Genomic DNA, 24,649 nt, shown 5'->3' with positions numbered 1-24,649 from the left:
GTGTAGTGCAAATTCCTGGGAGTCCCCTCCATTAACCCGGACACTTGCCAGGGGAGATCAGTATAGGAGTCAAACCCACTGCAGTATTTTGGGCTGAAACCGATCCTGGCCAGCACCGCAAAAATAAAATTCCATTCCAGATTATCGAATGCCATTCTAGCGTCTAGGGCCATCAAGGTTGCTGGTCCTCTTATTAGCTGATTCCATCATTTGGAGCACCCCTTACAGGCGCCGCAAGTTCAGACAGGTGTTTCTATGAGGCATGAGACCAGATTGGTCGGTATGCACCAGGGAGGAATCACCTCGCGAAGCCTAGTAGCTAGGATCTTAGCTAATACCTTCGATTCAATGTTCGATCGGAATATAGGAACTGCACTCCATTGGAATTTACCGGTCTTGTGAAGCACCACTATTATAGCCATTCTTTGATTCCTGAGTAGGCAACCTGCTACGCCCGATGCCTAGAACATATCCGGCATTGGTTTGGCCACACTGGTCAGTCAAAGTTTGTACAATTCTAATGGCAGACTGTGTGGGCCCGTCTCCTTGCTGGATTGAAAATTATGGATAGCAGCTATCACTACTTCTTCCCTTAAATCGCGGTTCCGTAGGCCTATTCCTTGGAGAAAGGCCTCACACTCTTTCTCTGTCATAGCCGTGTTTGAAGTATACACCCCTTCATAATAACTAGCAAAGGTCCCTGCTATTCTGGCATTGGATGTCTAGACGGCTCCCTCTTTGTCTGTCATCCCTAGCACCCAGGACCTGGTCTGATCTCTCTTTTCTAACCAGGCCATTAATTTACTAGCCTTGTCACCCACATCGTACAGTCGGTGTTCTGTCGCCAAATAGTGACTCCTTGCCCTATTTTCCACCAGGGTTCTGAGTTCAGACTGTTTAAGCCTCAAGAAATGGGTCAGGGCCGGTGTACCTTCTGTTGTCAACTCGCACTACAACCATTGGTCCCTCTTTGTTACCTCCTATCAGGGACTGTCCCTAGCCTCGTAGAACAGTCTTACATGCTTCCCAAAGATCACAAGCCAACTCCACTGAACCCTGATTTTCTTTAAAGTATAACTCAGTCGCTTTCCGTATTTTGTCGCTCATGCCCTAGTCTCGGAGGTACCAAGTGCCCGTGAAACCGCGAAAAATCTACTCACGCGCTTGCAATTGTGAGTAACATTTTATCAGGTCCAGCTATTTTTAACTCCTACTATTCCCATCTGACGAGTAAACTCAGGCTGGAAAGGAACAGGTGTTCTGTTCTTTCAAAACGTGAATGGCAATAAAGATGCCATTAAAATCTTGTTTTATCTTGTCACATGTGCTGCCTGTTCAAGGAAAGAGGTCAAATGTCAAGTTTGTCTTTTAACTAATTGCCTCTTGAAAAATGAGGCTTAATTGTCTTTCTCTTAGTAAAGTTAGAGAAAAAATAACTGACATCTTCAGACAACTAGCTCGCTTGACAAAAACCTCTAACACAACATTGAACTAAATAGCCTGTAAAGTAATATTAGACATTTTTTTAAATTTATCAGGAATTACAAAAGCAAAAATGTTTGTGTAACAAAGAAGTGTGATACAAACAGAGTTAAATAGGAGCAAAACAGACCAGAAAACTTCACTTGGTGATGTGCAAGTCACACATATTTGCGGAAACTCTATTTCCAAACATTATTCTTTGTACACTATATAGTTTTATCAGTAAAGCTGCATGTCCGTCGGAAAGTGTGAAGCCATTTCAAATTCAAAATCTGCTGATTACAAATGACCGTGTGGTACCACTTTCTGCTTTAGTTATGCATTTATTAACATTACATTTTTTTTTTTTATATATATTTTTTTATTTAACAGTAAGACAAGAGTAGGCAATACAAACATCAGGTGTTTCGCGATGAAATACAGAATAAGGGCCAGGCGGGGGAAATAAACAAACAATAACACTGTAGGAAGTAAAGGGCCCAGCACGGGTACATAGAACGGAAGCAGAAAATAAGCAATCTGTGAATCAAGCAAAGCGATCCCACCCACACGACCCATCCATAATGACACAGGATAAATAAGTCAGCAAAAACACCCGGACAATAGAGGATCCGTGAAAGATATACAGCCCATCTCTCGTAAAAGAAAAAGGGAAAAGAAAAGGGGCCATAGAACATAAAAAAGGCAAAATAAAAACCCCACCCCGAACCCCCCACCCTGCACCCCTGCAATGGCTACGGCCTAACCCCACTAGCAGCGTGCCTGTCGCCCCAGAACTACCCTAAAGGAAGGGGAAAGAAAAGCGGAGGAGGAGAAAGCAAACATACTCCCGGTCTCCCGCACCCCCCGCCAACAGCGACCACCCGGATACATGTTAAAATCAATATTCAGCAAGTATACAAACCGGTAAAGGAAGGATAAACAACAGCCACCCAATTCCCATCACGTTACAGATACAACCCCAGAATCACGAAAAGCTCTTATATCGGAACCCAGCGATAAAGTTCAGCCCTGGCCAGTGCGGTCCGTCAGAAGAGTCTTTGCCATTCGAGCCGCCATTTTGTTGGAAAAAGCAAAGCGTCCACAAAAGTTCTAACATTACATTTTTAAACATGATTTAACGGCATGCGTGCAGCCGTTTTTCCCGCTGTGTGCGGCATTTTCGTAAATACCGCGTTACATGACGAGCTCAGCTCGTCATCAGCACACGGTAGGTAACGCTGATGACAAGCTGAGCTCGTCATCAGCATGGAAGGGGTTAAGAAACATTCCTGCCCCCGTCCTGATGAAAATGCTGTTAGTTAACTAAAAGGCGAGTCAAGGGTCATGTGTATCCTATATGTGGCTAGATTTGTATTATATATGGAAAGAATATTTAGTCTATTAAATTAAACAAAAAAATGTGTACAGCAGATATGCTGAATTTGCACATTTTGAAGGTTACCCACAATCTCATAATTTGAAACCACTTTATTGGTCAAGAGCATTACAAATAGGTCAAGTAGATTATTTAAGTCACTAGACCTGCAGGTCTAATAACATTTTTATTTAGACAAAGAAAAAGATGGATTTGTTATTATGATTCGCACATCAACCTTAGTTCTCAGTAATCATAGATCAAAATAATGTCACACACACTGGATAGTATGGAGTGCTATGAATTTTCGAGGTCTGCCTGTAAGAGAACTCGTATAGGAGAGTGGTCAGAAATGCCTCTTGATTAGTGCGTGTCCTCCCTGAATTTCTCTGCCGTTGTGGTGTGCGAAAAGATTTAGTCAAGACGAAAAAAGCTATTATGTGCTGAGAAAAGGTGTGTGTAGTGTATGTTGGCTGGATTGTGTAACCTCCAAAGATCAGCCAGTCTCAATGCTCCTACAAAGGAGACCAGTTGGCCTTTCCCTCCCTTGTGCCCCCCCCCCCCCCCCATTTGGTCTGCTTCAGGATCTATCACGTCGTTCATGTCGTCTCTCAAAACCAGTGTTTTTGGCAGCATTGCTAAGAGTAGACAACTCACATCTGGAAGGGTTGCGGCATGAAGACGAGGCGAGACATAAACAGAGCAAAAATTGATTTTCTGACCCTCCCAACAGCCGGTAACAGCCACATACTTCCCCTTAGGATCATTCCATTCCATGTGTAGTGTACAATAAAATGGCACCGACTTCTTGAGCAGTATGCCCACCCCTCTAGATGCAGTGGTGTAACCTGAGTGAGCTATCATTTTATATCCACGTCGGTCAAGCACTTTGTATCGTTTGCCACTGAGGTGAGTTTCCTGGATCAGGACCACAACTGGGGAGTGTCGCTTTAATAGTTGTAGTACTAGTGTTCGTTTAATTTTGTTCCCTAGGCCATTGACATTCCATGACCATTTGTTCAGATCTCACCCCCTCAAACATGCCCTCTCTTACTATCTTTGGGTCCAGGAGGTCACTAGGCGCAGTCTGCTGCTACCAACCCCTCTGGCGCCAACTGCTCCTAAGTACTTAAATGTGAGAAATGAGAATTTTTAAATTCTGCTTGCAGTGCGTTCTCCTACCTGAGTGTGGCCACTGATGTGCCGCAGAATTTTCCCAACACAGCCCCTGCAGGCCTTGCCCAGTGCAGCCAGGGTTATCTTCCACTTATGTGGCAGCCAGGTATAGGGATATATATACCCCAGTCTCAGAGTTTGTCTGTCTGCAGTGTCTAACTTCCAGACTGCCTTGATGGTTCGCGCCACTTACCTTATATCCTGAGCGCAGGGTTTTGCCTAGGGCGCCTCAGCTCCGCAAGCCCTCATCTGATTTTGTTGACTTCGGCCTTACGATGCTCCCGGTCTCCGCAGTGAAGACCCTCCGTACTCTGCCGCTTCTCTATTGGCCTCTTCCACTTCGGGGTCACCTATAGCAGTGATATCGCCCCATATTCACTGGTGCAGTCCTCATGCCTTTCCTGTGGGGTGGAGTTCCACTTCCCAGGGGGCTCGGTGCTGTAGCGCACACCCCCAGAGACCAAGCACCTCCCTCGGGACTGGCTCGCGGGGTGTGCACCGCAACATGCCCCTTACGATTAGTGGTGCCTTCTTCAATGCTATATCGCAGTGCTGGCGCAGGCCTCAGCTCTGTATCACAGCGCACTGCCTCTTTTGCGTTTCAAATACCTCAGTCTAAGGAGTCTGAAGTCCGACGCAGGAGACACCCCTTGACTACGTGCCCAGATTCGACTTCTCCAGTGGGGGGTCCGAACTTGGTGTCTGTTCAGCTCCAGTCTTCCAATCCTGTGTGGATTTTGGTGAGTACACCTCTGCAGCCAGTGCGGAGCCGGGAAGATGCTGGCCGGCACTCAAATACACCACCTCTCTTTCCGTATCGTGCACTTCATCTAACCATCAGGCCATGCCAACTAGCCGGTGACGGGGTAATGCCAATCATTGCCCAGATCTCAGAAGGAAAATTGCCATCAAGGCTTTCCATGATGATGCCGGATTAATACTAGGTCGATAGGAGTGCCGGTAGAGATGTGTACTCGCCATCTTGTCAGGCCACGTCCCTCTGGTCACACTGTACTTAAGTTATCGAGCTTGTTCGTTTGCGTGGGTTTGATCCCACGATTTCTGACTGTGTCCGCTGTGTTGAGACCCCAATGCGAGACCGCCTCTTTAGGTTCTGTCTCTCCCACGTGTCACTGGAAGCTTGGTGTGTGTGTGCTCCCAGCTACAGGCCACCCCTTCTAGGTGTCTTCCCATGTCAGGCGAACCTCTGCTCATCCAAATCGTTTCCCCAGGTGTTCAGACCCCGGGCGGTTGCCCTCTCATTCGCCCACTGTTCCAGGCCCAGTGCCTAACAGTTTCCAGCCCAATAAAGTGGTACATTATTTTTGGGTGAAAAATAATTAGATAAGCGAAAGGGACCGCTGTGATAATGCAGCAATGATACATCTTAAAACTCAACCAGATTTCCTCAAAGGGTCACCAGGAATTCTTATTGTTGGTGGGGATTGTTGGTGATGCAGGATTGGTTAAAGAGAAATTGAGTTTTTCTTTCCACAGGAAAACCCCCTTAAAAAACAAATTGGTCACCATAAACAGAAAATCAAAAAATGTACTCATAGGTTTGATATTGTTTTCTGGCCTACCATATTACTTGCCAGTTTGTTAATTTAAACAGCAAGACAGTATTGTAATAATAATTGCATTTATATAGCGCTTTCCTGTGCTTAATTTGTAAAAATATAAGTGCCAGGCCCTCATCAGGAGGCCATCGCGGCTTGCACCAAACCCTACCCTTGCCAGCGCTGCCAGTGACCTTTGCCAACACAACTACTAACAATCACACTCCTATAAGTGTGACAATTCAGACTGTTTTATGCCCCCAAAGCTATAAGAATCGCATGGGTGACATGTATTTATCATTTTTAATGTATACTGAGATAAAAACTGTTCTTGTGCTCATCTCTAAATTAGACAAACAGCACCACCATGTGGCAGACTGCCTTAAATGCCAGTGCAGAGCACCGGTAACCACCAGCTCAAATTATGCCCTTACTACCCCATACAAGGTGTTGATGCACTTTATGCTGGGGCAGCACGCTGCTCCTGAAGCCAAGGTTAGTGGTTAGTCCAGCATTATTTCTCACTGTTTGTTTTTGGGATTAGTCATCTATGCTCAAGCAAACCACTCTATGCATTCACTTCACTTTCTCTGTGGTAGATTAAATTAATAGGAGTTGGGTGTTATCATAGGGCGGGCTGTGTGGGGGAAGAGGAAAGTGTAGATATTTGGTGGGGTTAATAGATGAGATAGAGGAGGTTAAATATTGTAAGGTTGTAGGACTACACATTTTAAAATAGGAGAGGTTATGATCTTTGCATGAGTTGTAAGCAAATTGCAAAAATATTTTCATACATTTAAGGCAAACATGCAAGTGACTTAGCAAAGGTTGTGCCCAGAGAGCAAAAACATGCAGCGAATAGGAAAGAAAGAAGAGGGTCATTCAAAGGAAAAAGGAGAGGTGACATTTTAAAATTTATGTAAAAGTAAAAGATCAGTTTTTCATATAAAATTTTAGGAATAAAGAGGGCACTTTGTAAGACGATATGCAATGTGAGGATGCAAGACTCTAGACAGAATAAACCTTATTTACATGTGAAGATGGTGCTATATTCGGTACTTTTGATAGGCACCAAAATTGGACGAATAGCCTGTGCGATGATAGGCTTCCACTAGTCTTTGCATTGGGCTACCACTTGGCTTATCAAGGCCAACAGATCAACTCAGGGTTTGGAAGCTTAAAATAATGGCCGGGTGCAAATCTTGACAGTACATGCTGCAAATGCTGGAGTGGAAGTCTTCTCAAGTTTGTGTCACAGTATTAATTGTAAAGCAGGGTGGAATCTATTTTTGACACCTCTGGTTTGCCATGGTGGCACAGGCTGAAGGGTCCACAGACAATACAAGCGTATTGCCTGGATTCCTGTGGCTGGAGGGTGGAGACCCTGACACCAAAATGTAATGGTGACTTTGTTAGCATGTGTGAGAAGTTGGCCTGGTATTTGATGTCCACTAATTAAAATGGCCCCTTGCACTAGTCCAAACGACCCTTAGGATGTATGAGGTCAAAGATAACCTTTAGAAAGCTATCCTAGTGGTAGCTGTGGAGAGCAGCCTTCAGGCTTAATCTCGAAGGAATGTAAAGCTGTTTGTTTTACCAGAATATCCCCACCTGAATTTATCAAATGAAAGGAGAACCACACAGTGGTTATATAAAAATGTTTATTTATTAATATAACACGCTCTACTATTCTCTACACGAGGATAGAACACAAAGCACACAATACGAGATCAGAGCACAATAATAAGTGGCTTCCAGGGGAGACCAAACCATATTCTAAAATAGTGGTATAACAACCGCGACTCGGGTCAAGACAAGGTCTGGAGCAGGTAGAATCATTGGGACCCCAAGGTGAGTAGATAGGGATCCCACAGAGGACAGGTGCAGTGTGCTAATACGACTGCGGGCTCCATACAATTCTATGGGGAAGTCGCGGTTGCAATTTCACAGTTTAAGGACCCTTCTTGGAGGACTTCGAGCAAACCCTTTGGAACTTAAGAGGTTGGAGAGCCACCCCACCTATGGATACCGTATTAGCTGAATTACCTATCCCAGAGAAGCTGGGTGCATAGGTCTGGAGTTGTGTCAGAAACCGTTGTCGTTCTCAATGGAGGGCTGTGAAGAAGTATTGCTGCTGTGAAGGTGGAACGTGTCTGGTGGAATCCAAGCCTGGATTCTGGAAGGAAGGTACCTGAAATCAGAGGGGACAGAGTCTGGGTCATTTCAGAGTGACCACGTGCTCAGTAAACGAGTGCCCACCGATGTCGGGTCCTTCAGGTGCGAAGAAGGGATGCTTGACTCTGCAGCCACGAGGACCAGGAGACGTCGACGACAACCAGGAACCAGATGTGAGGTGTCCCACGAACGATGTCGAGTGCTGAGGGACCGGTGACTGGCTGGTGCACCAACAAGCCTTGGCAAAAGCAACCCACAGAAAGATCAAGCAGGTTATGATGTGGACCAGCAAGGTCCAGGGGACTCACCAAGCAATGGGGAGTCTGGGCACATTTAGAGCAACCAGAAAACTCCAACAGAAATCAAGATGACCCTCAGAAGGACCCACAGGCCGAATTACCTGGAGTCGCGCGGGGACCTCGAGCAAGATTGCAAAGTACCAGGTGCGAGGAGGCTGGAGTTCTTTGGTGCAAATACTGGTCAGGGCTACACAGAGTCTAGTGCACAAGCTGGGGAATCGCCAACAAGCATGTGCAACTGCAAATGGACGCAGTGCACAGGGGTTCGGAGTCCTCTGGAGCAGCAGACCGATCAGTTGCGTTGAGATGCCTGCAAATGCAGGGGAGTGACTCCTTCACCCCAAGGGAGATTCTTCAGTTGTCCTTAGTGCACCACAAGTTCTGCACGGAGCCTGTATGGAACAAGGGCACAGACAAAGTTTTGATGGAAAGGGGGACGAAGTCGGGCCCTGTCAAAGTCCATCGAAGTCCAGAGTTCCCAGACGGTCGAAGGTCAGTGGTTTCTTCTTGTAGAATCTTGTCCACATGAAATCTAAAGTCTTACAGCCAGGTAAGCCCTTTTGTACCCACGGGAAAGGGTTGGACAGATTCTGGGGATCCTCCTAAGGGAGGGGCAGGACAGAGGGGAGCTTACTCCCATGTCCTTTGTCTAGTTTCGCACCAGAGCTGGAGCCAAGGGCTCCCAGAACTGGTTTGAGCTGGACTACGCACAGGAACACCAAATGTTCCCCAGGTGCAGACTTTCAGACACTCTCAGAGTGCACCCACCCATCCCCAATACACTAAATCCTGTGTGGGAGTTGGTCACACCTGTTAGACAAGGAGAGGGAGAAACGGGCTATTATTTATCCAGGTCCAGCATACGTTACTCAAACTCTTCAAAAATGGTATGCAGTTCCTAACGTTAGAAGCAGGGTTTAGTATGTTTTATAAGTGCTCCATATGTTGGTATGGAGTAACAGAAGTGGGGAGAATAATCCTCTCCTCTTGGAAACAGACCCTCACACACTCAGCCAGCTAGGTGTCTTGCTTCATCATCGGGTCTGCTCCTTATCGGGTCGGCGCTGCAATACCCGATTGGCACCCGTGATGGGGCCTTCTTGGCGGAGATCTTTTTTTCCATATGCCGGTGGGTGAAGTGCATGTGAGGGCCCTAGATCAGTGTAGATGATAGTGAGTGGCGTGTAGGGAAGTGGGTTAAAATAGGGGAGGTGGTCCACTCCAATTTTTTTTAATGAACGTGGCCCCTGCCCTAATTAAAAGTAAAACAAGGCGCGTATCTTCACTCTAAGGATGTGAAGCTTATGTGCTTGCGGAAAAGGTCAACGTGTTTCTTGCCCATTAACTTATTAGATGGCAATTCATCAGGACCAGATTGGATCTACCTACACTTTTTGGTGGTGGTCAGCAATGGATTAAAGTGAATAAGTGGCCACCATTACAGCATCCTAAAAAGTGGCACCTTGTAGATCATAAAAACACACCCTTCAAAGAAAACAAAATAACAACATTAATGTAACATCTCACAGTTTTCTGGTTAGAAATAGAGGCAAGTGCATCACACAGTGTTCATGATGCAACTCAATCATGCTAAAGTACAAGTGACTCGTGGCATGCGTAATGTGAGCACTCAGTGTCGCTTGAGATGGTAAGACATATTAAAAGCAAGCAGCTAAGGAGAGCATTCATTATAATAAACTCACCCCATTAGGGTCAAGGTTGCATGGCATCAGTACCGGCTGGTGTAGACACTAATGTGTACTGTCCTGGTAAATAGGAGACATAAGCACACTGTCAACATGGTAAGGTACAACAAATCCCAGATCTAATAGCCTAGAGACGGGGCAAGCCATACAATGGACACGGGCACCCAGCAAGGCTACCCTGTGTGCGTCTCTCAGCAGCTGAGCTAGTGTTCCAATGGGGGACACACCAATCGTTGTACCTGTCCAGAGCCATATGCGACATGCGGGGAACCAGTTCAGAGCGCCGGACAGCACACCCGACCCTCACTGGGGGAAAGGCAAGTCCTTGGCCAGCGCACTCACTGGGACCCCCGCAGCCCACACACACAGGAGTCTGAACAATGCAACAACTGACCCATGTAGTGAGCTGGATAGACGGTAACAGAAGCGGGAAAGAGAGCGTGCCAATGCTTTCCAAACACCAGTGCCCCAAAGGTATGTGACCAGAAAGGAGCGCAAAGGCCAGCCGGTTATTACCGCTGCCGTCGCGCACCACACCACGGGGACGGGAGAGTGCCAGTCGTGTAAGGAGCTGGAGCACAAAATGAATGTTGTGCTCAGAGATGCGCAAAGTCGCTACGTATGGTTCCGAATGGAGCCGGTCCGGATAGAGTAGCCAGGCGCCGAGTATTGCGTCTATGTACCTGCGTCCGGCCCGAGGCAGAGGGCGGGACTTCCGGTTAGTCCGGTCAATGTGGAATTGCAGGACTAGAGCGCGAGCATCGTAGCAGGCGCCATGCTGGGAAACCCAGAAGCGCAGCAGGCTTACTACCCCCGGCTATTTCAACCAATGGGCTGTCGCATTACGCATGGCTGTGGACACAATGCGTGTATTGCACAGGAGTGTTGTGTATAGAGCTAAGTACCAAGCCTCATTACCGGGCCCACTGGCAGGGCTAATATGGTGTGGAATGTCTGATATGTGGGGGATGGGTCTGATGGGACCAAATACAACTTCACAAGCGCTGTGTGCGGTGTATTAATTGTGCCAGCGTCATAGCGGTACGCCTTCATCAGTTGTGGTTGGATGAGATGCAGAAGGGAACCAGTTGTGCCGATATGTTTCTAGTCTGTGTAATTAGAAGTGCAGATCAGGGGAGAATCCCTGTGTATGAAGTATGTCACATGGTGTATTGTGGCCAACAGTGGTTATACATCGCTAGGGTGGCTCACTGTAGGGATAGTTGAGGTGCGACCATGGTAATGGTCAGCTTCGGAGACTCTAGGGAATATTTTCGTTGAGTCCTGACCGGTCAGTTGCTAGTCATAGGACCCGCCGTTGTTTCCTGTGAAACAGTGAGTTTTTAGATATCCCAGGGTGTGCTTCTAGTACGCCTCATTCAAATGCGCCTTGTGAATGTTGCGCCTCTTTGAAATGGGTAGTCATTTTGGTGTTGTTCTTTTGGCACCTAAAATTACTTCTGTGTTCCTTTATACGGATTTTAACCGGCCTGGTCGTCATGCCGATATATAACAAATCACACTCGCACCTCATTATATAAATGCAGTTTGAGGTGTTGCAGTTTGTATGAGTAGCCATTTTCCAACTCACATCATTCTGAAATCTCAGTTCTTTGGTGACTTTCCTGAGGTGGCAAACAGAGCACGAACCACCCGGGCAGTGCCCTGTGACCGGAGGAAGATCCCACAGTGTTCTTTGCCATTTGCTCTGTTGTTTCTTGGGTCTTGTGTAGATTAGCATATCCTTGATATTGTTAGTTCGTTTAAACGCAAACCTTGGTATAGGTAAGTTAAGTGATCCAGTGTTGAGGATATTCCAATGTTTGCGGATTATGGTTAGAGTCAGGGGTATATGTGGTGACGCACGTGATGGATGGATCAGGATCTTTTATCCTGTCTTTCAAAAGGCTCTTGCGGTTATTGTTCTGAGCTCTTTTGCACACAGTGTCTACATTCTGTCTAAGGTATTCCTAAAATAAGACAAACAATGGTTGTGGGGTAACAAGCATCAGTGTTGTGTGGCTGTGGTGTGATCTGTTGCTTTTACATTTGGTGGAGAGGTGTGTATTTTTTGAGAGTTGAGGGAGGGTAGACATGGAGAGAGAACCGCTGTCTAAGTAAAAATCAATGATGGCTAATATGTCTTAATGGTTCAACATGGTTATGTTTTGTATATGAAAAATACGATAAAATGATAAATATTTTTTTTATACAGAGGATAACAAGAAAATAAATTGTGACAACATGAATTTGAAAAAGGTATCACAGTAGAGCCCATTTAAAAAAGATCTGGAAATTGCAAAAATCAATCCATGTGCTCCAGAACATAAACCCATAAGTATTTAATGGCTGCATATTATGTCACTGTGTGACATCTAATAACACACGAATTTAAATGCTAACCTTCTTTAATGTTTCTTTAGGCTAGCAGATATGGGACACACGATTACTGGAGTGGACGTTAGTGAAATTGGACTAAAAGACTTCTTCACTGAACAAAATGTTCCATATGTTGAAGAAGATGTTCCTGAAATACCGGGGGCCAAATTGTTTAAGGTTTGATTTGTACATTAAAATTATATCTAACTTCACCTTCCTTATAACCCTCTGATTGTTCCCCTCTTTGGTTTGCAAGTGTTCATTGAAGAAAGAACACATTTTGCACCAGAAGGCCTCCTTTAAAGCCTGATTCCCATTACAGTTTGCTTTCTCTTATTCTACTATTCCCAAGTAGTGGTATCCTGACGATACCATCTGTGATGGCAAAATGGAAATTGATTCTCAAAGCACCTTAAAATCAGAGGAGGATGCAGCCATTAGCACCCCCTTCCACAACATCATATCTGCCCCATAAACATAAATGCAGTACAATGCATGCATTAAAATACTTGTGTGTGACTTCATTTTCCAAGGTAAAGTATCAACATTAGTAGAGAAAATCTATGATTGTGTTATGTCTGGTGGTAGACTTTGTATACTTCTGCCATTTAATGTTGGGCTCAGACATTTGCAAGTTGTCTTTCTTGTAAGAAGGGTCTCACCTCACTTGGACACTGCGCATGGCCACTGACTTCATGTTAAATTGTTCTGCTCCCCTGGTTCGGATTTGTTCCGAGAGGGCATGAGTTTTGCGTGTGCTGAACATATTTCTTCAGTCTCAACGATTCCCTTTTGATCATGGGGCGTTGGATAGGACTAGTCACCATTCCTTCTGACACATCAATACCTCCAGAGACCCTGAAACCTGTTGTTCAACTCTTGGGACAACTGGGTCCCCTTGCCAATTCACCGCACCGTTTAGGGGCCACCTGTCATTTCCAATCCTCCAACATTGGAGAATGCTAATCCCATATTGGTGATGGTATGGATTCTGTAATTCGATATGTACATGTTGGCGGACCATCACAATGTGTGCACACATGCTTGTCTTCCGACCACCACTAAGCCTCATATGTGTTGTGCCACGCCTTCCAATACCCAAAGACCCTATTGCACCAAAGGGGGCTTTAGGCACACCACAAAATGTACCAACAAGTGAAGCTCCCAAACATCTTTCTTTGGGTGTCACCACGATTGATTACGAAGTGCCTCGCAGTGGTCGCTGCGCCTCTGCGAAGGGAGGGAATTCATGACTTCCCCGAACTTTAATGATTGGCTGATCAAGAGCAGCAGCAGGCTGCAGTATTTAGACAACATTCAAACGCACAAACGTCAGCTTACGGTCTGGACCGTGATGCACATTCTAGGAATGATGTTCTTCTGCATCACCTTTGTATCTCAGACTAGGCTACCTATGCTTCCTCTGAAGGAGTGCCTCGTAGTTCAGTGGTTCAAGCAGAGGATAACTTGGAAGTTGCCCCAGTATGCTTTGTATCATTCCCCGTCGTCAGCCTGGGAGCCTCGGTAAATAGAAAATACCATAGCAGTATGTACAAAAGAGAAAGTAAGGCCTAGGCTTCATCTCATTTTGTAGCCTATCTACCTCTTTTGTAAAAGAGTCCGACATTTTGCAACAGCCAATCAGATTAGCCTCACCCCATAGAACCCTCCTGAGAGAGCCTCAGATTTTCTACCGCATGTTGTGCTAGGGGAGTCTCCACTGAGCTCTGCTCAGTTTTCTCTTCGGGATGTCAATCAATCAATCAATCAAAGCATTTGTAAAGCGCACCACATACCCGTGAGTGTCTCAAGGCGCTGGGGGGGGGGGGGGTGGGGGGTGGGGGGAGTGCTGCTACTGTTCGAAGAGCCAGGTCTTGAGGAGTCTCCTGAAGGTTAGAAGGTCTTCGGTCTGCCGTAGGCGGATGGGGAGGGTGTTCCACGTCTTGGCGGCGAGGTGGGCGAATGATCTACCACCGCCGGTCATTCTTCGGATGCGGGGGACGGTGGCGAGGGTGTGGTCGGCGGAGTGGAGCTGGCGGGCGGGGTGTAGAGGCTGAGTCGTCTGTTGAGGTACACTGGTCCGGTGTTGTGGAGTTCCTTGTGTGCGTGGGTGTGGAGCTTGAAGGTAATCCTCTTGTTGATGGGGAGCCAGTGCAGGTCTTTCAGGTGGGGTGTGATGTGGCTGCGGCGGGAGATGTCGAGGATCAGGCGTGCTGAGTCGTTCTGGATGTGTTGGAGTCGTTTCAGGAGTGTGGCCGGGGCTCCTGCGTAGAGTGCTTTGCCGTAGTCCAGTCTGCTGCTGACAAGGGCCTGGGTGACCGTCCTTCTAGTTTCGGTGGGGATCCACTTGAAGATCCTGCGAAGCATGCAGAGGGTGTTGAAGCAGGAGGAGGAGACTGCGTTGACCTGCTTTGTCATGGAGAGTGTGGAGTTGAGGATGACTCCTAGGTTTGGTGCATGGTTGGTGGGTGTAGGGGGTGCTCCTAGAGCCGTCGGCCACCAGGAGTCGTCCCAGGCCGAGGGGGTGGAGCCGAGGATGAGGACCTCCATCTTGTCCGAGTTCAGCTTCAGTCGGCTGTTCTTCATCCAGTCGGCGATGGCCTTCATTCCTTTGTGGAGATTGGTTTTGGCGGTGTGGGGGTCCTTGGTGAGCGAGAGGATCAGCTGGGTGTCATCGGCATAGGAGATGATGTTTAGGTCGTGCTGTCGGGCGACGTGGGCGAGTGGTGCCATGTAGACATTGAACAACGTTGAGCTGAGAGATGAGCCTTGGGGTACGCCCAGATGATCTCGGTGGCTTCGGAGCGGAAGGGGGGGAGGCAGCCGCTCTGGGTTCTCCCGGAGAGGAAGGAGGTGGTCCAGTCCAGGGCCTTCTCTTGGATTCCTGCATTGTGGAGGCGTGCTCTTAGTGTGCGGTGGCAGACTGTGTCGAAAGCTGCTGACAGGTCCAGGAGGATGAGGGCCGCGGTTTCTCCGTTGTCGAGCATGTTCCTGATGGCGTCGGTGGCAGCGATGAGGGCAGTTTCGGTGCTGTGGTTGCTGCGGAACCCTGACTGGGATGGTTCCAGAATGTTGTTCTCTTCGAGGAAGCTGGTCAGTTGTACGTTGACAGCCTTTTCGATGAACTTCGCCGGGAACGGTAGCAGGGAGATGGGCCGGAAGTTCTTCAGGTCCTTGGGGTGTCTGAAAAGAAAGCTTTATTCAAAGCTTGTGCTACTTGCTCAAAGAAGAGGCTGTATGTCGAAGATAAGCATAAAGATTGCATTTATTGCTTATTTCCAGATCACAAAGCCACTGAGTGTAAGATCTGCAGGACCTTCTCCATCAAAACTCTGAGAGACCGAGATGGAAGACTTCTGACTTGGCTACAGAAGATGAAGTCTCGGAAGGAGGTTCTGTCTAGAGACAGTGAAGACTCTTCCTCAGCTACATCTTCGAGGAGGTCTTCAAAAAGGGGTAGGTCTTCCCTTTCTACTTCAGCCGACCTTCCTGCTAAAGCCTCTCAAAAGACCTCTGAAAGGTCTAAAAGGCTTAGTCCCACAAAATCTTACCACCCAAAGGAGAAAGAGGGACATCTTCCTGAGGCGTCATCTGGAAAAAAGGCAAGTCAAGGCCTTTCTGTTGCCTCTTCGCCATCAGAATAGGAGAAAATCTTCAAGAAACCTTCGAGTACGCCTCAGGAAGCGAAAGGAGAGAAGAAAATTCGTCAGTCGACGACAATCTCCTCAGGTACGTCGACGTCAAAAACTCAAGTGGTTTCAATTTCTTCTCCGTCGACGGGCCCGTCGTCGAGAGCTTCGACGACGATGACTACGCGACGTTACATCCTACGTCGACGAGACTAACAACCTTGACGTCGCCGACGATAGTGTCGACGTCGACGAGGACGACGACGGCGACAATGATCCTGACGTCGACCTCCCTCCGTCGACGATTACTCCGCCGTCGACGATGCTTCCAATGATGACGATTCCCTCGACGACGACACCGTCGACGTTCCAAAAAGTGAAAATTTCCATCAGGAAAAGACTAATAACATCGGAAATTACATCACCCCGTAGGGAAACACCATTGCCTCCACCTCTTCTTCTGGAAGAGGAATATTCTGATGAGGATGAGAGTCCATATGGAGATGCTTATAGTCCTTCACAACTTCTGGTGAAGTACCGGGACTCTGACTCAGAGGACTATTATCTGGATCAGCATCATCCAGAAACTCATTTCACTCCACGTGAGACATATCAGGAACCATCAGGACAAGGTATGGTTGCCATGCCATCTTCACTTATAAATGATCTACAACTAATGTTATTGGATTACAAGAGGAGGTTCCCATCAGAAACCTCCGGAACCATACAGCCTCCTCCACCACCACCTCAGCAACCTCCTCCGCCACCACATCAGCAACCTCCTGTTTCTGTGGCATCAAGCTCTCAAAGGCAGGGAGAACAACCTTTGATAGAAGGGCATGATATAGTGACGGTACCTGATGATAATGATGAATCATCAGATGAGGACCAGAATGTGGAACAGACCCAAGATCCCAACACAGAATGGGATGATTATGTTATCCCAGATCTGGCTTCACCATCTCCGGGCCCGGTGGATTCGTCTTCTGTGGACATAGGAGGTTTCCACAATCTAATGGAAAGGGCATCAAAAAGATTTGGCCTTCCATATCCTGTGTTACAATCAGACTGTTTCCTCTATGATTGTAAAGAGCCCTACAAAAAATCCATTTGTTCCATACCCATTGTAGAACATGTTTGGAATGAAGGCAAGAAGGTAATGCAGTCTCCAGCAACTGTAACTTCGGTTCTACCGCGCCTGGAGAAAAAATATAAAGCTCCGGACGACAGTCCTGCCTGTCTTATTGGACAACTTAAAGCGGACTCGGTTATTTCTCAGGCCGGCCCAAAGAAATTCAAGGAACCCGACGGCACTCCTGAAAGCACCGCCAGACAAAGAGAGCAGGCGCCTGGACAATGTAGGCAAGAGGTTCTCCTCTATGCCTAGCCTCCTGGTTAGGGCCTCGAACGCACTAGCGATTTTGGGACGATATGATCGCCAAATGTGGTGCGATCTTTTCCCTTTCATTGATCAGCTTCCTGAGAGCGCCAAGACGGAAGCGAGGAAGATCCTAGAAGAAGGTGAACGATCTTCATCTGAGATTATAGATTGTGCAATGGACATTGCTACAACCGCTTTTCGCGTCTTAGCAGGTTCAGCGGTCCTGAGGCGTCAAGGTTGGCTGAGATGTACCTGGTTTCGCCAGGAGGTGCAGAATAAAATTCTGGATCTGCCCTTCGGTGGGGATATGCTGTTTGGCAGCATATAGATGACCTGCTCAGCAGGATGCATCAACAAGCTCACAAATGGGAAATCAAACCAAAAGTTCGACATTAGAACTTCCAACATTGTGGCACCCCACAGTTAAACCTGTTTGGCACCTCAGAAAATGCACAATGCCCAAACTTTGCTTCCAAATACCTGCAGTCCATGGGCAATGCACTATAGATGAATTGGTCAGAGACATTTGCCTACACTTTTCCTCATTTCCCACTACTTTCCTAGATGGTGAGGAAGTTGAGGCAAACATTACTGATGCTCATACTGGTAGCTCCTACTAGGGCAAGACAACTCTGGTATTCCATGCTGCTGAAGATTTCATCAACCCTCTTGAGGGGTTCCCGCTCAGGCTGGACCTTCTCTTACAGAGGCGAGGTCAACCCAGGTATCCAGACCCCAGACAATTCAACTTGGTGATCCGGCACTTAGAGTCCTAGAATTCAGGTTTCTCAGACTTCTCTAATAATCTATGTCCATCTTAAGAGAAGCTTGACGGCCTACAGCACAGGCCTGCTGTGCTGCAAAATGCAAAAGGTTAGCGCACTACTGTATTTCCAAAAATCTGGACCTGTTAAAGCCTACTGTCCAGAACTTCATCTGCTGCCTCGTACACTTGAAACAGTCACACCTCTATATGTTTACAATTAGCTGCTGTTGCAGCTTAAATGCAGAACAGAGTACATTCATCCCTTTTAGAATTCCGGATGTTAAAGCATTCAGGGAAGGTCTCTAGAGGGTTATCCCCGAGAGTGCCTCCTACCCTCGTTTAGAATCTTAATACAGCCCTCATAAACTTTATTGGGCCTTTGTCTTTCAACCTTTGCACTCAAGCACCCTAAGTTGCTCTCCTGGAAGTTGGGCTTCCTAGTGACCATTACCTCTCTCAGATGCATTAGTCAACTGCAAGCACTTGTCCTACAAATGCTGTTTCTTGAGGTCCATAAAGACAGGGTTGTTTTTAAAACCAATCCATAGTTCCTCTCTAGGGTGGTTTCTCCATTCCATCTTAACCAGACCATAGAACTCCCAGTTTTTTTCCTACAAACGGATTCGGTAGTGGAAAGAGTGCTGCACACCTTACATGTCAAAAAAGCTCTGATATATTACACCAACAGGACCAAGCCTTTTGGAAAATTTGACCTGCTCTTCATAGGCTTTGCAAAACCTCCCAAAAGTCATCCCATCTCTGAGGTAGGTAGGCATAGCTAGATGGATTGTCAAATGTATCCAAATCTGCTACGTTAAAGCAAAGAGAGTCCTACCCGACACTTCACAAGTAAGAAAGCTTTGACCATGGCTGTTAGATTTGGGGGTCTCTAGTTGGCACAGGTAGGTACTTGTGACAAGTAGGGACCCTCTCCTCTAGTCAGGACAAGGGGATTACACACCTAAAATAACCCCTGCTCACCCTCTAGGTTGTGTGGCGCGAGCAGTCAAGGCTTATTTCAGAGGCGCTGTAAGTTAAGCAGTTGTGACCACATACAGTAATCCAGTGACAACACTACAAATGGACACCACACAGGTTTTATATAAAAAAAATAGACTTTATATAGAGGTACCACAAGACCATAAACAACAAAAATACACACTATGATTACTTTAAGATGGTAGATTTAAGCTTAGTTCAGTTCAGTTCTTAGATGCGACACTCTGCGTCAATGTACCTTAAGTTGCGTTGCGCTTCCACGACAAGCAGTGTCGCAGCGATGGGAAATGCGGCAAAGTCAGGTGCAAAGAAATAAAGACGTGAAGATCTTCCAGATGCGGCACGCTTCTCAGGGATGCGAGAAGTTCTCGGTCCGATGCGTGGACTGCAGCGGCGACACCCTTACGATGCGACGGCAACAGCTCCAGTGGCGACGCTCTTCTCCCACGATACGTGAAGCTTCCGCTCGATGCGACAACTACAGCGGCGGCATCCAAGATGCGACTGCAGCAGCTCCGACGGCGGCGCGCTTCTCGGGGATGCGAGGTGCTCTTGGTCGATGTGGTGCAATGCGACAGTTCCAGCAGCGACACCCTTCTTCAGAGTTGCGATGGCAGGCACGCTCAGACCTCATTGCGAGATTCTTCTCCTGATGCGGTGCAGTGCGACAGCTCCAACGCTGACACCCTCCTTCTTCGGAGTTGCGACGGCAGCAGCAGTGACGGCGACACGCTTCCTCTTCGTTGCGGCACGCTTCTCTCCAATGCGGTGCAGGGCGACAGTTCCAGCGGTGACACCCTCCTTTCTCCGGAGTTGCGACGGCAGGCACAGCTCGGCGACACGCTTCTTCTCATTGAGTCATACTTCCAGCTCCTTGCGACACGCAGTTCCTCAGAAGGCTCAAACAGCAGCAGACACTTCCAAAAGAACTCTGGGGAGCTGGGGGGTGAAGTCTGTGGCCCTGAGACTTTAGCAGGAGGCAATCTCTTTTCCAAGCCCTTGGAGATCCTTCACAAGTTGAAAGCAAAGTACACAAAGTTCCTTTCTCCTTCCTTTGGCAGTAAGGCAACCACTGCAGGCCAGTCCCCCAAGCAGCAATTCAGCTTGGGAATAGTCTCTCCTCAGTTTCTTCAGGTTCCTTTCTTCAGTAAAGGTTTCTTCTTGTAGTCCAAAGTGATCTAATTTCATGGGATCAGGGTCCCAATATTTATACCCAGAAATCCTTTGTTCTCTGAGGGGAGAGGGGCCTTTGCCCAGTCCAAACCATTTCTGAAGCACTCTGTTTACCAGACTTCTCCTTTCCTTTCAGACGCCCCACAGGAGGTGGAGCCAGCATTGTGGAAGGCATGTACTGTCCTGGAGCACTTTGTTACTGGTCTCCTTCTCTTCTTTCAGTGTGCAGGGCAGAGACATCAGCCGCTCCCCAGGGGGTGGAGCCAGCATTGTGGAAGGCAGGCACAGCCCTATTCAAGGTTCAGGTGCACTCCTCCCTCCCATCTAGATGCAGATCTCTCTATTCACCACTGGGTGACTCAGCCTGTCTCCTGGAATTCTCCAACCATGTCACTCTCAAAACCAGACATAGGAATACACAACCTAGCAGAGGCAGGTTTGAATGGTTAGATAAGCAAATACCCACTTTCTAAAAGTGGTATTTGCAAACACAGAATATTAAAATAAACTTTACTAAAAGATGTATTTTATTATTCTGAGTTCAGGCGTACTAAACTCGAATGTATCCAATGTTCTCTGAGACAGTTAGGATTATAAAATGTAATAACTCTAACAGCCCATTCTGTAGTAGGGGATCTCTGTGTATAGTCATAATCTAGTGAATAGTCCCGCCCATGTGCGTGGACCCCGGAGCAATCAAAAATAATCTCTTACAGTGTCAAAAAATGCAGAAAATGCATAGACACTTAAGAGAGAATTTAAAGACAGATAATGCAGCCAAAAAGGCTACACTGTCCAGTACTTCAACTAGAAATTCCACCATAAAATCCACAAAACAGCAAAGCCTGTACAGATTTCCCTTGCTTAACAGCAAAATCCCTCAGGAATGATAGAGAGAAGAACCTGGACAGACAAGCCCCATAGGCTGCCATTATGTGGCTTAATTAGGATACTGTGCCTTTAAGGAACCTTCCAGAACCTTCTCTCAGTATCCCAGAATGCATAGCAGGTCCAACTTAGCCTCAGTTCTTTTTTCCGGCTCCTGCAAGCAGGACCCTGGAGCATTGAGCTCTCCCTTTTCAAGGGTTTTGTTAGTGTTTTACACTGATTTCGATTTTTGGTACTTTTAAAGTACTTTGGTGACTTTCTTTCTGTGTTTCTGCACTCTTTTTTGTCCATAATGCCTGCATTATTCGATAAATGCCCTGAGTGCTCAAGAAAGAAGGCCAGGTCAGACTCCCATGAGGTCTGTATTCTCTGCCTTCCCTCTTCCCACATTCCTGAGGAGTGTGTGATCTGCAGAAGCTTCTCTGGAAGGACCCTGAAGGAGAGGAAGAAAATCAGGCTTCAGGGACTTGAGGAGAGAAAGTTGAAGGCACGAGGTGGGTCAGGAGGGGCTCCTTCTACCCATGCTGAGGCCTCTGGGGGGCTCCCCAGGGGCAGGAAGACCAGCCCTCGCCCAAGGTCTCCGTCTGGGTCAGTTGCGCTGACCACGACGTCGAGGGGACGGTCAACGGCCAGTTCCAGGTCTCCCCAGGGCTCTGGGTCGAGAAAACGTCGCCCGTCGACGTCGAGGAACGTGTTCCGGCCGCCGTCGAAGCCGGTGTCGATATCCTCGTCGTCGCTGTCGGCGTCGAGTGGTCGACATCGGAGGGCCCGGCGTCGGCGCTCGCCGTCGAGGCGACACCGCCGTTCGCCGTCGAGGACATCGTCGTCGAGGGGATCCTCGTCGTCGAGGTCGCCGTCGAGACGGAAGGCGTCTCCGGCGCCGAAGAGGTCGACGTCGAAGCATTCCAAAAGACCGACGTCGAGACGGTCAAGGAGATCGACGTCGAGAAGGTCAGAGAGGTCGACGTCGAGAAGGTCCAAAGGGTCGACGTCGAAGCGATCCAAGAAGTCGACGTCGAGGCCGGCGAAGAGGTCGAGGTCGCCGTCGAGGCACCATCGCCCGTCGTCGAGGTTTCGTGGCTCGTCGATCTGGTCGGGGTCGACGTCGAGACGGAGACACGGTTCGACGTCGAGAAGTGTGATTCGGTCGACGCCGAAGGACCGTTCGACGTCGAGGGGACATCGGTCGTCGTCTGGACACCGGTCTTCAACGTCTGGAGGTCCTAAGGACAGGCCCAGGACTGTGGGGGGCTCCCCACGCTCCGGAAGAGATGGTGGCTCGCCGGGAACGGCGCATTCCGGGGTGGATACTCCGATGAAGCCTTCTACACCTCCTTCGCGACCTGCTGTGCCGAAGGGTCCTCCTCCGAAGGTCCCTACCCCACCTCCGAAGCCGGCTCCGCGGGACCCGCGTCCGGTTGCTCCTCCACCCCCGGTCCTACCGAGGGCGGTGTCGATGCCTAAGTTTCCGACGCCTCCGAAGAAGACTCCTAAGAAGCCTAGGACTCCTGACCCTGGGAGGCCGAAGGAGCGTCCGAGGCCCAAGAGGTCGAGGTCTCGCTCGGGGAGACGGGACAGATCAAGGAGTGGCCGTGGATCTTCCTCACGATCCAGGCGTCATCACAAGAGACGTCGGTCCAGGTCACGTTCTCCATCTGGGACCCGTTCCTACTCGCCCACGCTGTCCGATTCGCCGGAGACTAGGGTGTCTCCGATAGACGATATAAGCACATTTCAGGAGGTTCTCCTGCGTGGTGCGGCGAAGTTGGGCATTGAGGTTGAAGCGCCTACGGCTTCTACCTCGGTGATATTTGAGACGTTACACAAAAGGCACTTGTCTCGCCCCCTGTTACCTCTGGTGCCGGGGCTCCTTGAGCCCGCCGAACAGCTGTTCCTGACGCCGGCAACGGTGAAGTCTGTACCTTCCAGGATCCTAAAAAAGTACAGGGCTCCGGACTCAGACCCAGCCTTCTTGAGGAAGGACCCGGTACCGGATTCAGTCATCGTGACTGCTGCACGGAAGCTTCATGCCACCTCCCCTGCGTCCACGGTGCCTCCGGACAAGGAGAGCCGTTGGATCGATTCTGCTGGTCGCAAGGCGTGTGGGACATCCGCCTCGTCCATGAAGGCCGCCAGTGACTCGGCTTTGCTGGGACGTTACGACCGGTCCCTGTGGGACTCGATGGAGCAGTTCACAGACCTCGTCCCTCGAGACCGCAAGGAGGACTTTGTGGAGATCGTCAAGGAGGGGATGCTGGTCTCTAATCAGGCCATCGGCGCCGCAGCGGACATATCATTGCTGTCCGCGCACGGATATTGCCACGGGATTCACCAGAGACGCCATGCTTGGCTCAGGTTGACGTCATTGAAACCGGAGGCACAGCAACGCGTGGCGAATCTCCCGTTTTCCGGAGATACCCTCTTCGGGAAACACGCGGATGATGAGATGGCCAGGATGAAGGCCGAAGCAGAGACCCTGACGGCAGTGGGCTTGGAGAAGCCCAAGGAAAAGAAACCCTTCCGACAGTACCAACGTCGGTTTGGGTCGCAGGGTCGTGGAAGGGGGCAGTCTGCTGGACAACATCAACAGCAGCAGCAGCAGCAGCAGTACAGGCGGCCCTTCCAGAAGCGACAGGGTGGTAGAGGTCGTCAACAGTCCTCTACCGCGACCAAGGGCCCGGCCGGGTCCCGTCCCTGAGCTGTTACTTCCCCCTCGTCCGTTACCCGCTCCGGTGGGGGGAAGCGTTCAATTTTTTCTGGCAGAGTGGAGAAAAATTACTCAGGACAAGTGGGTGCTGAATATTGTTTGCAATGGATACAGTCTACGTTTCACCAGCCCTCCTCCATCGATTCCTCCCGTCAGCTCGCAGTATCAACTGCGCGAGCTTCAGACGGAGGCGGACATTCTGCTAAGGAAAAGGGCGATCGAAGACGTACCTCTGTCTCAAAGAGGAAGAGGTCTGTACTCTCGGTTCTTTCTTGTCCGCAAGAAGGACAGAAACGAGTTCAGGCCCATTCTGGATTTGCGGCAGGCAAACAAGTGGATTCGCAGAGAAAAGTTTCGCATGCTGTCGTTGCATCAGATCTACCCTCAGCTGCAACGAGGAGACTGGATGTGTGCCATAGATCTACAGGACGCATACTTCCACGTGCCCATTGCATGCAAACACAGAAAGTTTCTGCGCTTTCAAGTCGGCACCAATCATTATCAATACACGGTGCTGCCCTTCGGACTGAAGTCTGCACCCAGGACATTCTCAAAATGTATGGCAGTGGTAGCGGCAGACCTGAGGAAGAACAAGGTGTTTGTCTACCCGTACCTGGACGATTGGTTGATCAAAGCCTCCTCCTTCTCGGAAGCTCAAGCACACTTCCAGAAGACGTGCGTTCTCTTGAACAAGCTGGGGTTGCACATCAACATGTCCAAGTCGGTCCCGATTCCGGTGCAGTGCATCCAGTACTTGGGAGCCTCCATCAATACGCTGTCAGCAAGCGTGTCTCCTTCGGAAGAGCGACGTTTATCACTCCTTCGGAAGGCTCAGGCTCTCATGAGAACTCCGTCTACGACTGTGAGGACGGTGTCTTCTCTACTGGGATCGATGGCCTCTTGCATCTTTCTCACTCCTCACGCACGGCTACAGATGAGACCTCTGCAGGAGTGCTTGGAGGATCAGTGGGAC

The 24,649-nt window shown here is 48.7% G+C and overlaps 1 protein-coding gene across 1 annotated transcript in view; it reads left to right on the top strand.

Moving 5' to 3' along the window:
• Positions 1-24,649, top strand: part of LOC144827542 (putative thiopurine S-methyltransferase) — a 315,654-nt gene that overhangs the window by 220,134 nt on the left and 70,871 nt on the right. Inside the window, exon 4 of the mRNA XM_078685806.1 lies at positions 12,178-12,310. Within this exon, the coding sequence (XP_078541932.1) occupies positions 12,178-12,310 (133 nt within the window). The remainder of the gene's footprint in view (positions 1-12,177; positions 12,311-24,649) is intronic.

Source organism: Lissotriton helveticus, chromosome 4_1 (genome assembly GCF_964261635.1).
Source record: "Lissotriton helveticus chromosome 4_1, aLisHel1.1, whole genome shotgun sequence".
NCBI lineage: Eukaryota > Metazoa > Chordata > Amphibia > Caudata > Salamandridae > Lissotriton > Lissotriton helveticus.
This window is presented reverse-complemented; position numbering and strand designations above follow the sequence as displayed.